This window comes from Lithobates pipiens, unplaced genomic scaffold (genome assembly GCF_037356315.1).
Source record: "Lithobates pipiens isolate NorthernLeopardFrog02 unplaced genomic scaffold, aLitPip1_a1.2 Scaffold_19, whole genome shotgun sequence".
NCBI lineage: Eukaryota > Metazoa > Chordata > Amphibia > Anura > Ranidae > Lithobates > Lithobates pipiens.
Window position 1 is genome coordinate 218,328,398 of NW_027507764.1, and position 14,165 is coordinate 218,342,562.

General features: G+C 42.4%; 1 protein-coding gene across 1 annotated transcript in view; it reads left to right on the forward strand.

Annotated features, from left to right (window-relative positions):
- The first annotated feature begins 644 nt into the window (after nt 1-644).
- The window catches only part of STK17A (serine/threonine kinase 17a), a 47,333-nt gene continuing 33,812 nt past the window's right edge, over nt 645-14,165 (forward strand). The window contains exons 1-2 of the mRNA XM_077491694.1: nt 645-772; nt 2,566-2,759. Coding sequence (XP_077347820.1) covers nt 2,578-2,759 — 182 coding nt within the window. The 5' untranslated portion in view covers nt 645-772; nt 2,566-2,577. The remainder of the gene's footprint in view (nt 773-2,565; nt 2,760-14,165) is intronic.

The following is a 14,165-nucleotide window of genomic DNA, read 5'->3' on the forward strand; positions in this document are numbered from 1 at the left end:
AAGTATATTCTGGCCAATGAAATGACTGAATGTCCAAAAGGCTGACGTTCCTAAATGCGTTTACAAATCGGTACGCTTTTAACACTTCTTTTCTGATGCCAAGAGCTGGGTAAATGGCCACCTTGCGTTTCCTAAGGTTCCATTCACATTTGAGCGACGTTATCAATTTGCGCTTTTTGGAACGTTTTTATAGCAACACCATTGATTTGTACTGCGCTAACTAAGCTTGTATACCACATTTTGGACATTAACCAAGTGCATTTTGCTCTGTTTGTGCATTTTGTTGTGCAGAAAAATGTGTGCTTTAGCGTGACTAATGAGACGCTTTCAGAATCCTGACATTTAAATTGCAAGCTCCAATTTACTGAAGTATGATGAATACAGTAATATCTGTCCATAGAATCCTGTGGAATCCGTACTACACACCACACGTGATCGTTATTAATAATAACTGTATCCCCGAGCGGCACACCCGCCCACCTCCCACTACGTCTGTCACCTCCGCTACCCGGACACCAGCGCCACGTCTAGTTCAGCGCCCCCTAGTGGACATGTGGGTCACACCAGCTTGGTTTGATGAACACCTTGAACTCCGCCCTCTTCCGCCTGCCCGCCCAGTGAGGAAGCTTGCAGTGGGCGGTGTTGTAGGTGCATTGTGGGCGTGTTTTGTTATAGGCTGGGTGTGGAGTCGGCGCTGGGTGTAGTGAAGGCAGTCTCAGCCGTTGGATCTGTGAGTGGCGTTGTGTGTGAGGCTCTTCGTGTACAGGACGTGGTATGTGTCTATTATTTTCCGCTCTACGGCGATTCCCTGCACGTTCTATGCGCTTTGCTTCAATAGGGAGCGCTGTAGGCAGTCCTAGCCCGGCACCAGGCTAAGTGCTCCCTATACTGCTAGTACATAGGATGCCATTGAGGTGTATGGGGAGAGCCGGGCAATGATGGAAGGGCTTTGCTTAGAGCCGACCAGTGCAGCTAACACTGTATGTCGCTAAAGTGACAGGTTTGCAGCCCTGGCCAATAAGATTTGAACGGGGCAGTCACGTGTTCAAAAATAAACCCATTTCTCTTGGAAATCTGCCTGAGCTGACCCCAGTGTGATCCCTTGTGTGGACACTGGAGGGCTAGGGCACACAAGGGGTTAAGGTGTATCTAAACTTCTAAAGCCTCCATATATGCTATTCTTATTTATTTATATTTTTAGTTTGGCATAGAGAAGGGGTTAACACCCTGGTCAGTTTTATTTTTTGCTGTCTATATTTTAGAGCTCGTTGATGCCTGGAAAAACCGTGCGGTTGTATGTGAAAAATGAAAAATGCTGTGAGTGTCGGCTGCGTGATGCATCTTTTAGTACATGGCACGCTTTTTTTTATTAATTATTTTTTGCAACTTTATTAGTGTCACATTGCGACCCTTCATTCGTGTCTCCGGTGCACTGACATGCATTTATTGTGCTGCAGAAATATGCAAATATGTGTTGTGAATGGGACCTATAGCCTAGCAGGGGTTAGAGGAGTTGGGTCTCCTCTCTACCCAAACTTTGAACTTGAGCTGTTCTGCGACTTTATTATTTTTTTTCCCCCCAATGGGCTGCAGGTCTGGTCATTCCCACCCCAGAGCCCATGTAAACAAAGTGCTGCAGGTTGGGAACAACCCGGCCCGCATATCATTGGGGTGAAAGGGGATGCAAGTTCAGCTAGAGATGCTTCCAAGCTCCTCTCTACAAGTGACCCGTGTTTATCCGGTGCAGAATAATGCAAGTCGCCGGTCATAATGTGACCAAACTCTTCTGTGTTTAGGTGCCTTTCACCTAAAGGTCTCTACATCCAAATCTACGAGTCCCATAAGGCATTGCAAGGCTGATGGTTATAAGCATGATTCCCACAGGCAGAGGCATGATGGGACTTGTAGTTTCCCAACAGCTGCCAGTTTGAGACCCCCTGCTCTACGTGGTGTGAATGAGCCATTTAAGGTCACTTCCTGTCGATGGGGAGTGGAAATTACTCCAAAGTGTAGGAGACTTCTCTAAGATCCTTTTCATGTTGAAAACTGCTTATAAAATACTTTTGCAGAGGTTTTCAGGTGTTTGGGGTGCACTTTTTGTTCTCTCTCTCTCTCTCTCTCCAAAGATGCTGCTTATTACTTTTAGGCTGGCCACACACTGTAGGTCAGTGATGGCGAACCTTGGCACCCCTGCAGCACTGCAGAGTGCATGAGCATCATGGGAAATGTAGTTTCAAAACATCTGGGGTGCCAAGGTTCGCCATCGCTGCTGCAGGGACCAGAAATTGGGGGGGGGGGGGGAAATGTGATTCATTGCTGGGAAGTCTTCTAATGGAGGCACTGGTAAATACATACAAGTTCTGGTCAATTCCTGATGAATCCACTGAAATGAGATGTGGGTGGCCCTGTCAGAACCACCCCACTATACAAACGTCGTCATGAAATCGAAGTTGATGGGTGCAAAACCATCAGCCAGACAGTAATGAGCTGAATTATTTGTGTCTGTCCTGTGTGGTGGGATAGTAGACTTCCGTTGTGTGTGACATTTTGTCTTTTCTTGTCCAGGTTGTTGTCGGAATGATCCCAGAAGAAAGCTATGGGATGATGGATAAATGTTGTAGCACTCCAAGGACCGCAAGGAGACAGCAGGAGAGGAGAAGTCATGAGAGGCCCGGCCTTCTCGGAGAGCCTACTACCCCGATCCAGAGCCAGCCATTTACATCTCGCTACACTATGGCCCCCGGACATGAGCTGGGCAGGTGAGGACCCCTTTTTCTTGTGTGTTTGCCCACAACCCGTGTTAGTAAATTCCACCTCTGTGATTCCAGAGGTGAAAATGCTGGTTGTCTTGGGTGTGTATTTACATTCCCACTACAGTGGGATTGTGTTTTTTTGCTTTCTTGTCTGTGGAGTTGTGCTCTGTTGTGGGATGGCGTACAGTTTTTGCTTCATTGATATAGACAGGCTTTCAGTGCCGGGCAGCTTTGATTTGTAGTTTTAAAAACAAATGTACTGGTGCATTCAGCTCTGCCAAGAACAGCAACTGTCATTTGGTCTCATGCTGAACAAGCTGATGAAATGCCATACAGTGTAATGATTGACTGCTAATGTGCTGATTTTTCTGTTTGTTTTTTTATTTTTGGCTTTATTATTGGCCTTCTATTTTTGTGTGCACAATTCAGCAGAAGTAGAGTGCAGTAAATCTGCAGGTCGGAGTGTATAAATTCGACTTTCAGCTGTATTGTCCTGATTTGGATACTGAAATAACTGAAGAAAATTTGTTTCCTTAATGTGGCTGAATTTTTGTGAAATTGTTGTTCTTCTTCAGCCACTTGTTCTGCTTCCTGTGTGACTAATGCAAAACTTCCTCATTTCTCTGAGAAATGAAATTAATGATGTGGTGGTCTATGTAATGCAAAACGATTGGCTGTGTACAATCTGTTCTGATAGAAATCCAAGGAGAAAATGTTCATGAGATTTTGCTGGTTTGCAGATTACCAAACTGTCAAAGCCATTGTTTATGTGCTATGTTATATGTTGTGATCAGTTAACCACATTCTTTTTTTAGTTAACTTTGCATGCTCTGGGTGTCATGTTTTGTCATTTCTTTGTGACGCAAGAAGGCTGGTTAAGTGTATTCAAAATGCGGTACCTTGATTCTTCATTTTGTAGTTCATCTAATAGATTTTTTTTTTTTTTTTTTATCAAACGGGAAAGTCTGTGCTGCCCATAGAATCTGATGCAAATCCAAATTACATTTTTCAAGTGTGGATTAGAAAAATCACAAATGTGTAACCAGTTGATGTGTACAAGGGAGATACTTGTCCTCCACTTACACTGGCTTGTACGTGGGGTGTTTTTATTTTATTTTTTTTCCCTGCACCTGTTCAAGGCTGATGGGTCTCTTTTAGACTGAGTCTTGCTAGCACTCAAATGTGAGCTTTCTGACTTTTGCAGTACGATGATGCTGGCAGAATTATGTGAATATTTTCTTTAGTGTGGTTTTTGTTTTTATTTCTCTAAAGTGGAGCTTCACCCAAAGGGGAAGCTCTATTTAAAAACAGAATGCAATTATTTACAAGTCTCCATGAACCCATTTCATTCACAATAGAAAACCTATTGCATGTTTAACCACTTGCCGACCACCCAATGTACATGTACTGTGGGGTGCCAGCTCCTGCTATGATTGGACTCAGTGGGAGCCAATCAGCGGGTCCAGCAGATCCAATGTCTGCCGGGACCTGCCGATCGTTCCAGACCGAGGCATAACCCCGGTCTGCCTCTGTAAACAAGGCAGATCGCCAATCTGTGACAAGGGAAGACAGATCTTGTTTCTGCTAAGCAGGAACACAGATGTCTTCCCACAGATAAAGCTTCCCCCACACAGTTGGCACACATTTAACCCTTTGGCCCTGATGACCCCTTCCCAGCCAGTGTTGGTACAGTGACAGTGCATATTATTTTATAGCACTGGTCCCCAAAAGTGTCACTTGGTGTCTGATTTGAATGTTACAGTCCTGCTATGACTAGGTCCCATTACTAGTAAAATATCCCATAAAGATTGTAGACACTAACTTTTGTGCAAACCAATCAATATATGATTGAGATTCTTCTTCCTTCTTTTTTTTTTTTTTTTTGTTTATAGTGCAAAAATATAAACCGCAGAGGTGATCAAATGCCACCAAAAGAAAGCTCAATTGGGGGGGGGGACATCTTATTTGTGTACAGTGTTGCACGACCACGCAATAGTCAATTAAAGTAACACAGTGCCGTATCACAGAAAACGACCTGGTCATGAAGGGTGCCTGAAGCGGTTAAAGTGAGAAAATGTACAATTTGTAAGAAAGGGGTGGGGGGGGGGGGGGGTAAATTTTGAAATTGATGGCAGCAACATGTCATGATGGGCAGATTTTTACAAATCTGAGAAGCTGTCTTAAAAAAAAAAAATAAATAAAAAAACTATTTTCAGAATAATGTTCCTCAATGTAGAATTGGAAAGACTTTAAATCAGGGGTGTCCAAACTTTTTTCAAAGAGGGCCAGATTTGATGAAGTGAACATGCTCGAGGGCCGACCATTTTGTCTGACATTCTTTAAACCATTAAAATTCGGTCTAAGTGTGTTCATCCGAGCACTAATACATGGCCCAACAAGAATTATCTTACCTTTGTGCTGTGTGTGGTGAACAGATGAGCTCGGGTGTGTTATTTGGATATACTGTATTTAATCGGCTTATACCACGCATCTTAACTTTAAAAAGGAAGTCTCAGGAAAAAAATAAAAATAAAAAAAAATCTTACATTTTAAATAAAGACATGTGAAGCAAAATAAGGGTCAGTGCCCATCTGCAGCCCCCAGCGTATTGCCATGAATGCAGCCCCCAGCGTATTGCCATGAATGCAGACTCACCATTACCATCATTGCAGCCTGATTCATGTCCTCTGCAGCCTTGGAGGAGACAGGGAGGGGGGGCGGGATGAGCGCCGACAGACATACAGGAGAAACTCCTGTTTCTATCGACGGCCTCTTTAATTGAAAGTCCCGCCTCCTGTGATGGACAAAATGGTTGTCCAATGGCAGCGCAGGACGGGACTTCCTTTTACACAGGACGCTGTCCTGTATCCAAGGCACTCATCCCGCCCCCTCCATGGCAGCCAGCACATCTATCTTTTGTGGCCCCTGGCGATCGGGGATTCGTTGGGGGCCACAAAAGATATATATGGGAACATGACCAGACGTCCGAAACCGGAATGCAGGCCGCGATTGGCCCGCGGGCCGGACTTTGGACATGCCTGCTTTAAATAGATTATCTACAGTACATAATCAACAACGTTTGTGTGTGTTTTTTTTTTTTTTTTTGGTAAAAAAAAGCTTACATTTTATTGAAGCCTCATCTCAATTAAGCAGCCCCTTTATGCCTGGGCCACAGTTCTTTACAATGTCCAGGAGTTTTTTATTAGTACAGTACATAATATCACAATATTCTGACAAGCTGGAGAAATCTCTGTGTGCAAGGGACAAGACCGACATGCAATATTGGATGCCAATGATCTTCAGGCTCTCAAACAGCATCTGTGATGGACATCACTGCATGGGGTCAGCAATGCTTCCAACAATCGCTGTCCATAAAGAGTTCGCCATGGCATCCAAAAATGCAAGGTAAAGCTCTTATTCTGTAAAGAAGAAGCCATATCTGAATATGATCCAGAAATGCCACCATCTCCTCTGGGCCAAAGCTCATTTTAAAATGGTCTGTTGTAAAGTGGAAAACTGTTTTGTGGTCAGGCGAATCGAAATTTGACATTCTTTTTGGTAGCCATGGGCACCACTCCTCCCAGACTAAAGAGAAGAGGAACTTGAGAGGGACTTTCTGGCTTGTTTTCAGCGCTCAGTTCAAAAGCCTGAATCTTTGATAGTACCTTTCCAGGATGTGCAAGCTGCCCAATCCATACGCACAAATGAACGCCCATACTATCAGTGCTGAAAGATATATATATATATATATATATATATATCTATCCAGGTTTTAAAGCAGTATATGCTCTCATCCAGACGATGACCTTGCATATTTCAGCAGGACAATACTAAACCACATACTGCATCTATGACAACAGCATGTCTTAGTAGTAGAAGAGTCCAGGTCGCTAACTGGCTTGCCTGCAGTCCAGACCTTTCACTAATTGAAAATTTTTGGTACATCTTGAAACGGAAAATACAACAGAGGACCTGGACCAGGACTATTGAACACTCAGAATCCTATATCAAGTAAAAACATGACTGCGTTCCACTCAAAACACCAGCAACTAAACTCTTCAGTTCCCAGATGTTTACAGAGTGTAAGGCCCACACAACTATTAGATTTTGCTGCAGATTTTTTATTTTTCCTTCAGATTTACCCAAACCATGTGGTCAAACCTTAATGCCGCGTACACACGACCGGACCTTCTGTCGGAATGAACTGACGGGCTTTTCAATGGAGTTCTGCTGAAACAGACTTGCCTACACACAATCACACCAAAGTCCGATCGTAACGCAATGACGTACGGCGGGATTAGAAAAGAAGTTCAATATCTGCCTTTGTGCGTTTATTGGTCCGTCGGACCTGCATACAGACTAATGTTTTTTTTGATAGGAACTGGTTCTGGCGGAAAGTAGTGTAGTGTTTATGGGGTCTTTGAAGGAAAAGGAAATGATACTCTGTGGTAAACATGGCCCTGTCCTTGATGGGTAACTTTCATGGTATCAACACGTCTCATAGACTTCAAAATTACAGTTTTCATGTATCTGTTTTCTATTGTGAATAAAATGGAGGTTTATGAGATTGGCAAATCATTGCATTCTGTTTTTATAGATTTTGCATAGCATCCCAACTTTTATGGAATGAAGTATGTAGATGTCTGTATTTTTGATGATCATTTAGTAAATACGTGGAGTTACTGAACTCTAGTAGCTGGGTACAGAAAAAGGCAAGCAGACAGTCAAAGAGCGAGTCATTGGTTTGCCTATAGTCTTCCTGCAGTTGTTTTTGACTTCCCATGTCTTTCTGTACTGTCTAAGTGGAGGCGGCCATCTTGGTAGAGGCAGTTCTTTGAATGATAGCTTCAGGAGATGTGACAAAGCAGAGTCAGCAGTGCCTTAGATTTCACACTGTAGATATACAGTACAGACATGTAGTAGTCACAGGAGTGCCTAACCACATTCCCAAGGAAGGGCGCTCGTATTTTTCAGGAGGAATTCTGGACAGAATGTAATTTTTAAGGATATTAGGTAGAGTTAAAACTTGCACACATAATACATTTTTTTTTTTTTTTTTTTCATGAAATGCAGGCATTTAAATCAAATTTCATTAGTTAACTTGGATTCCAGAATAGCTGACAGCTACAGCATACTTCGAAACTCACTGGCAAAGCAGGCTACATTCCTCAACTTTTTTACTGTTGAGTTTATTGCAAGCTAAATGAAGGTGGTAAATATTACACTGCAGTGACAGTCTGGAAAGCTGATTCATTTTCTGCTGTCCTTATGTAGCATCACTGAGACTGCTAATGCTTAATACATTTTATAGGCACCACCTACATTCATCTGGGGTTTTTTCAAATTTTTTATTTTTCTTTGATGGGTGACTGATGGATATTTTGCATGGTACGCCTGACTCAGTAGGGAATAAACATTACCAAATAACATTTCGGGGGGGGAATCCTTTTTTTCTATAAGCCTATATCAGCCTTTCTCCACCAGGTTGCCCTGGCAAAATCCTTACCAATTGCCTAAAAATTCTGCAGTGAATGGCACCTGTCTGCCCCCCTCACATTAAGCCCTGTGTTTTCAATGTGTGTCATACAGCCTGCTAACAACCGATGACATCATTGTTTGATAAAGAGGGGGTCCTTGTTTGCCCTTCACCTGTCCCTCTCCACTACCACTGGGGTCACATAAGACTGAGGGAGGGAAACTAAATGAAGGAAAGGAACATTGGTACTAACTGGTATTCCAATGTGCAAATGTGTATTTGCTTTGGAAGAATAAATCAACTGTGGCAAATTGGCTTTTTTCATTTTTGGAATGGGGTGCTTTGAGATGCAGACTTGAAAAGGTTGCCTTGATCCAAAAAAAAGAATTCGGAAATTGCTGGTTTTTGGAAAATCAAAAGGCGCCACATCCCTTAATTGAAAACATTTTGTAAAGAAGATAGTAGTAGTCCCTCAGTGTTATGTGTGTGTGTGTGTTTTGAGTACATCACTGATAATAAATCATATCAAATTGATGCATCTCTATCTCCGGCGCATGCATGCGCAGTGGTTTTTCTCGGCGTGCACCAAGAATCTTCCAAAATGTCAATATCCTCCTGACATCTGAGCCACAATTTGATATTTTTTTTTTTTTTTTATTTCTTTTTCGGGATGCGTGGTACCAGGTGGCAATCCTGAGCTCCTTTTTTGTTTATGCCTTTTTGAGAATTTCTGCTATTATGTGTGGGGTGTTTCCCCCCCCCCCCCCTCTTTTCTTCTTAGTATACACCCTTAAATAGATGGACTATTTCATGATTCTAATTTAACCTGTAGTGACCATATACACGTACTTATCTTCTGAGGAAGCCATCATATGGCGAAACATGCAGAGCAAGAAAATACTGCAGTCTTTCGTCTTTCCTTTGCATGTGGTTATTGTATGATGATATCAGGAAGATTTTATCCAAACTTGTATAACATTGGTTTCTGATTGGTTCTTGGCACCTTTTTTTTTTAAGTCCCACTATCCTCTTTACGAAATCTTGACTAATAAGGGTGAGAATAAAGTACAACATAGTGTCATTGCAATGGCTTCTATATCTTAGGAATGCATCAACTTGTATGATTTATTGTCAGTGATGTGCTCCAAACACACATGGTTGGTATTTTTTACAGAGGGAGTTAGATCTACTCATGATAATGACATGTCTTCTTTAGTGAAAATTATAGCTTGTATTTCCGCTGTACTGTCAAAAGCTATGATTTATTTATTTCTCTTCTTGTCCAGTTAGGCCAGGCATGTGAATTGCAGCCTGTGTTGCGGTTTCATATGGCCCCACTGGTAATTTGGATATGTATCTTCTGTGGCCCCTAACGAATCCCCGAGCGCCATTCATTTGGGGGAGGGGGGTGGTTGTCTAAAAAGTGTGTGTGTGTGTGTGTGTGTGTGTTTGTTTTTTTTTTTTTTTTATTTATTTTTTTGTCTCAAGAACTCCCAATTTTACATGACGTGGTTTGTTTGCTTATGAATGGGTTTTTTTTTTCCCCCCTTTTTGCAGGAAGCTGCCATTGATAACATGGAGCTCAGTATGATGCTGCATGTTGGGGATGTACCTGATCAATTGATGCTCATTGAGCACATGCTTTTGATTAACATGCCAAGCCTTTGATCAGTCTTCTGCAAAGAAACATGCTTAGTGTGGTGGATTTAACCAGACTAATCTTACACTATGAAATAATCTTGTAAGGAACTGTCTGCTCAAATGATGTGATTTAGTTGAATGCTTGATTGCACTAGAGGATGTCAGACGTTAATTTAAATTTGTAGAGGCGTATAGGTAGGTTAATGAGCTGTGTGATGTGACTTCCAAATGGTTCTCTTTGTGATCACTTCCTGTTGGTCATGCCTGCTTTGTGGTTTTAGGTCTCTGTGGGTTAGTTTGCTTGAGTCAAAGACTCATGGTGATGGCTAAACAGGAAAGCTATTATGCTAAATCATTCTGTACATCTTTGTTTTTTCTTTTTGAAGGTCTGTTGAACATTGCTTGCACTCTTGCTACAGAAAATGTTATGTTTTGGGGGACCTACATATTTCATATTCAGGGACAGTTGACATATGTAGTTCAACCAATTCAGTGACACAAAATTCCTACGAAACCAATTTCCAGGGCTATTAGGCATGCATTATGTATCATTAATTGAAATTGTTAGGACTGAAAAAGCTGACTGTCATTCATATATTATGAAGTGTTACAGTAGACCTCTAGACGGGGTGTGTATGTGTAAAAGACCACTGTGTATTCTCACAGTGGGGAGGCAGGGGAGTCTCTGCTGTTAGAATACAATGACACAGGGGAGGTTTGATCCCTGCATTCACAATGAATGTGTGGTTGTGGGAATAGGCATAGTGTGTGTGTGTGTGTGTGTGTGTGGACCCACTCCTCCACCGCTCCTGCCATTTTGGATGGGCTAAGCTCTTCAGCAGCGGCACGTTGCCTTGGTGAAAAGTAGCACTATTGGCAAATCGGCGCTAACGACCCCACCCCAGTGTGAAAGTAGCCTTAAGCTTGTCATACACCAAGTGGATTTCAGCTGGTTCCTGATGGCACATCCTTCAATCTGAGAACATGAGTGGAAAATTGTTGAATAGCGTCTTTATCCAATCTGATGCAGCCATTGTTCAGGTATTCTGGCAGCCGCAGGTGCCACTTGGCTGAATACAGTAGTCGGCAGGAGCGCTTCCTCTATCCCTGATGCTTATCATGGATGAGGGTATCGATTAGTTCCACAAAAAGCTAGAGAAATCTTAGGCTGCATTCACACTTCAGCGTTTTGAATCGCAGGCAGATTTGTCACGAATCTGCCCACGATTTGAAAGGTCTGAAGTGTGAATGGCAAATCAAGCGTCTCGCATTTGACATGGCATTCATTTGCATGGCCCCTCAATTTGCGGCACGGATCTGCTACAATTGTTGTGCGATAAATCGCTTTACAATCGCGGCACCATGCTTTGCAGGAAGCATGTCGCTCCAAAAGTTCAGAGCTACTTTTGGAGTGACGTGCTTCCCCGCCATGCGGGTTTCTGTGATATTTTGAGGTTTCATTCAAAGGAATGGCATGTCAAATGTGAGTCCCACGATTTGCCATTTACACCATCAGCACGTTCGAATCGTGGTCAGATTTGCGGCAAATGTAGCCAGGATTCAAAACGCTGAAGTTTTAAATGCAGCCTCGATGTGTGGTCTATTTTTGAATAGCCATAAATGGTAGTTATTCAAAAGCCAATTGCTGCAATTGTATGGTGTGTGTGATAGATATAGATAGATAGATATTTCTCTGGGTTGGCCTGTTCATCTTGGGATTATTTTTCTAGTCCTAGTTTAAAGTGTAGTTAACCTGGAGCATGCTTGAATTGTATAACCAGGCTTTGGTATTTGACAGCTGCTTGCTAAGTGGTAGGGCTTGGCACTAGTAGGGGGCACGGCTTAGTAGTATTTTCCAAAAACCTATTTTTATTACATTTCAGCTTATCAATTCTTTTGTGTGTGTGTGTGTGTGTGGTGTTATAAACTTTTTTTTTTTTTTTTTTTTTGCTACAATTCTGATGGGGCGGCCCTTATAGGGGAACAACCCCCCCCCCCCCCCTTTACTGCTGCCACGGGGGGAGTGGGCAGCAGCACTGGGAACATGTTACACCCGGGTGAAACATGTACCGTATGCCCAAAGGGGAAATTATCCTTTAAGAATTAGTAAGCTGCAATCTATAAAATGTTGGCTTTAATACTACTTTTTAAAGTGGTTGTAAAGGTAAAAGTTCTGTAACCTTTCAACCTATGGTAAAAACACCTGCATGCAGCTCCACCAAATATATACCCAATATCGATCCAGTGATTTGCAAAAAAGTGGATCTGTCGCTCCTGATACAGCAGCGGGAGCTATTGGGAAAGGGGCTGGGCCAAATCTGTGTGTGTGTGTGTGTGTGTGTGTGTCTTTTTATGGACTCTCAAAATGAGGCTTGGAAACAAGGATGCACGAGTGCCCCCATAGCAAGTGGCTTCGTGGAGGAGTCAAAAAAACACCTGCGGGGGACCCGAGAAAACGAGGATCTAGGCTGCTCTGTGCAAAAAGATTGTATAGAGCAGGTAAGTATATAGTGTTTGTTTAAAACAAAAAAATAAATGATTCATTCACAACCTGGGCTTCACATGAGCACATGGTTAAAGCTGGCTGTACACTATTCGGATTTTGGTTTTGGACATACTTTTAAATGACATTCATCAAGCCATCGAATGTACTGATGAACATTTTCGTACGACTATTCACAAATCTACTAGTGTATGACGGCTTAATTGTGGGACAATTACAGATACTTTCTGGCAAGAAGCACTGTTCTGCGAAGCGGTTTAGGCCGGAGTATGTGATCCTCTGTGTGGATGAACCATTTTAACAGGAAGTGTATGGAAATGTGATTGTCATGCAAATCCCTCACTTGTACTGCGTACTACTTGTTTCAGACAGGAAACCAATAGTCTACAAGATGGAACCTCTACTGCAAACTAGTCAGCTGTTGATCTGAGGGTTGATAACCAAATAAAATATATACATATACATTTACATATTATTATACTCTTGTATTTGAGAGCAGTGTAGTTTAATGTGTACTTGTGCATGGCTTTCAGGGACGTTTATTAAACCAGTAAAACCAGTTATTCTGGCTTTGTGTGAGATGGCTGCCAATCCCCAGGAATCTGAAAGTGTTTTTATTTAAAAATGTAAACCAAGAAATCTTATTGGTATATTAAAAAAAAAAAAAAACAATTCTGTAACTATGGGTGGATTTGTGCATACCAAGATGTATTTACTTTCTTTCCTGGCAATCTCTTCTTCCCCCCTCCTCCTTTTTTTCTTTTTTTTTTTTTTTTTTTTTTCTCAGTAATTGGTTTGACGTTTTTATTGGCAGATTCGGGCAGAGTAATCTATTCAGCTGCCTTTTTGTCACAACTTTACAGCAGTATTATTTACTTCTTTCCCCCCACCCCTTTTATTTTTTATGCTTTTTTTTCTCTATTAATGGTAGAGGTGTGTAGATTTACAATCACTCTGCCTCGCTTTCTAAATGTTGCTATCCTTACCCTGTTGGCCTATTCCCCCTTACCTTAACTAACCCCCCCTTCTTCTGTTCACGCTGCAGACTTGCTGTGTCCTTACAGCACACTGACATGTTTGCATCCCATCCACCTCCAGTATATCTGTCTTTCAATGTTGAACTCTGTAGACCTCCTATAGCAGTCTCCTAATGCAGGAGCGTTTACTCACAAATAATGATCGAACTGCCCGTTCATGCACCTCCTGTAGCAAATGATCACTTAAAGCTATATGATTTATACAGTAAAGGGAAGGTTGGCTCTGATTTGTGCCCCATCTCTGGGTGCTGCAGCGTTTGTTACATATCACACTTTTACTCAGTCTCCTGTCAGCATTTAACGTCTGCTACTGAGATTGCAGTACACTGATCACTTGCTCGGCACCTCTTCCATTTATCAAAGGCCTATTCAATGAATGCAGTGTCCTGTAATTGAAAGAGGCAAGATTGTGATGCTCATCCACACCTCCTCCAATCAGAGTGCACCTTGCTTTCATTGAAAAAAATGCAAGGCTTTATATAATTGGTAGAGGAGCTGAGCGTCCCATAGTGATCAGTGTACTGCAATCTCAGTGGCATGCATTCAGACCCCTTTCACTATGGAGGTGTTTTTCAGGCGCTGAAAAAATGCCTTCCCTACAGCCCCAGTGTGAAAGCCAGAGTGCTTTCTCACTGGGGCGGTGCTCTTGCAGGACGTTAGAAAAAGTCCTGCAAGCAGCATCTTTTGGAGAGGTGTATACACCACTCCTTCACCGCCCCTGCCCATCGAAATGATTGGGCACAACTGCCAAAGCG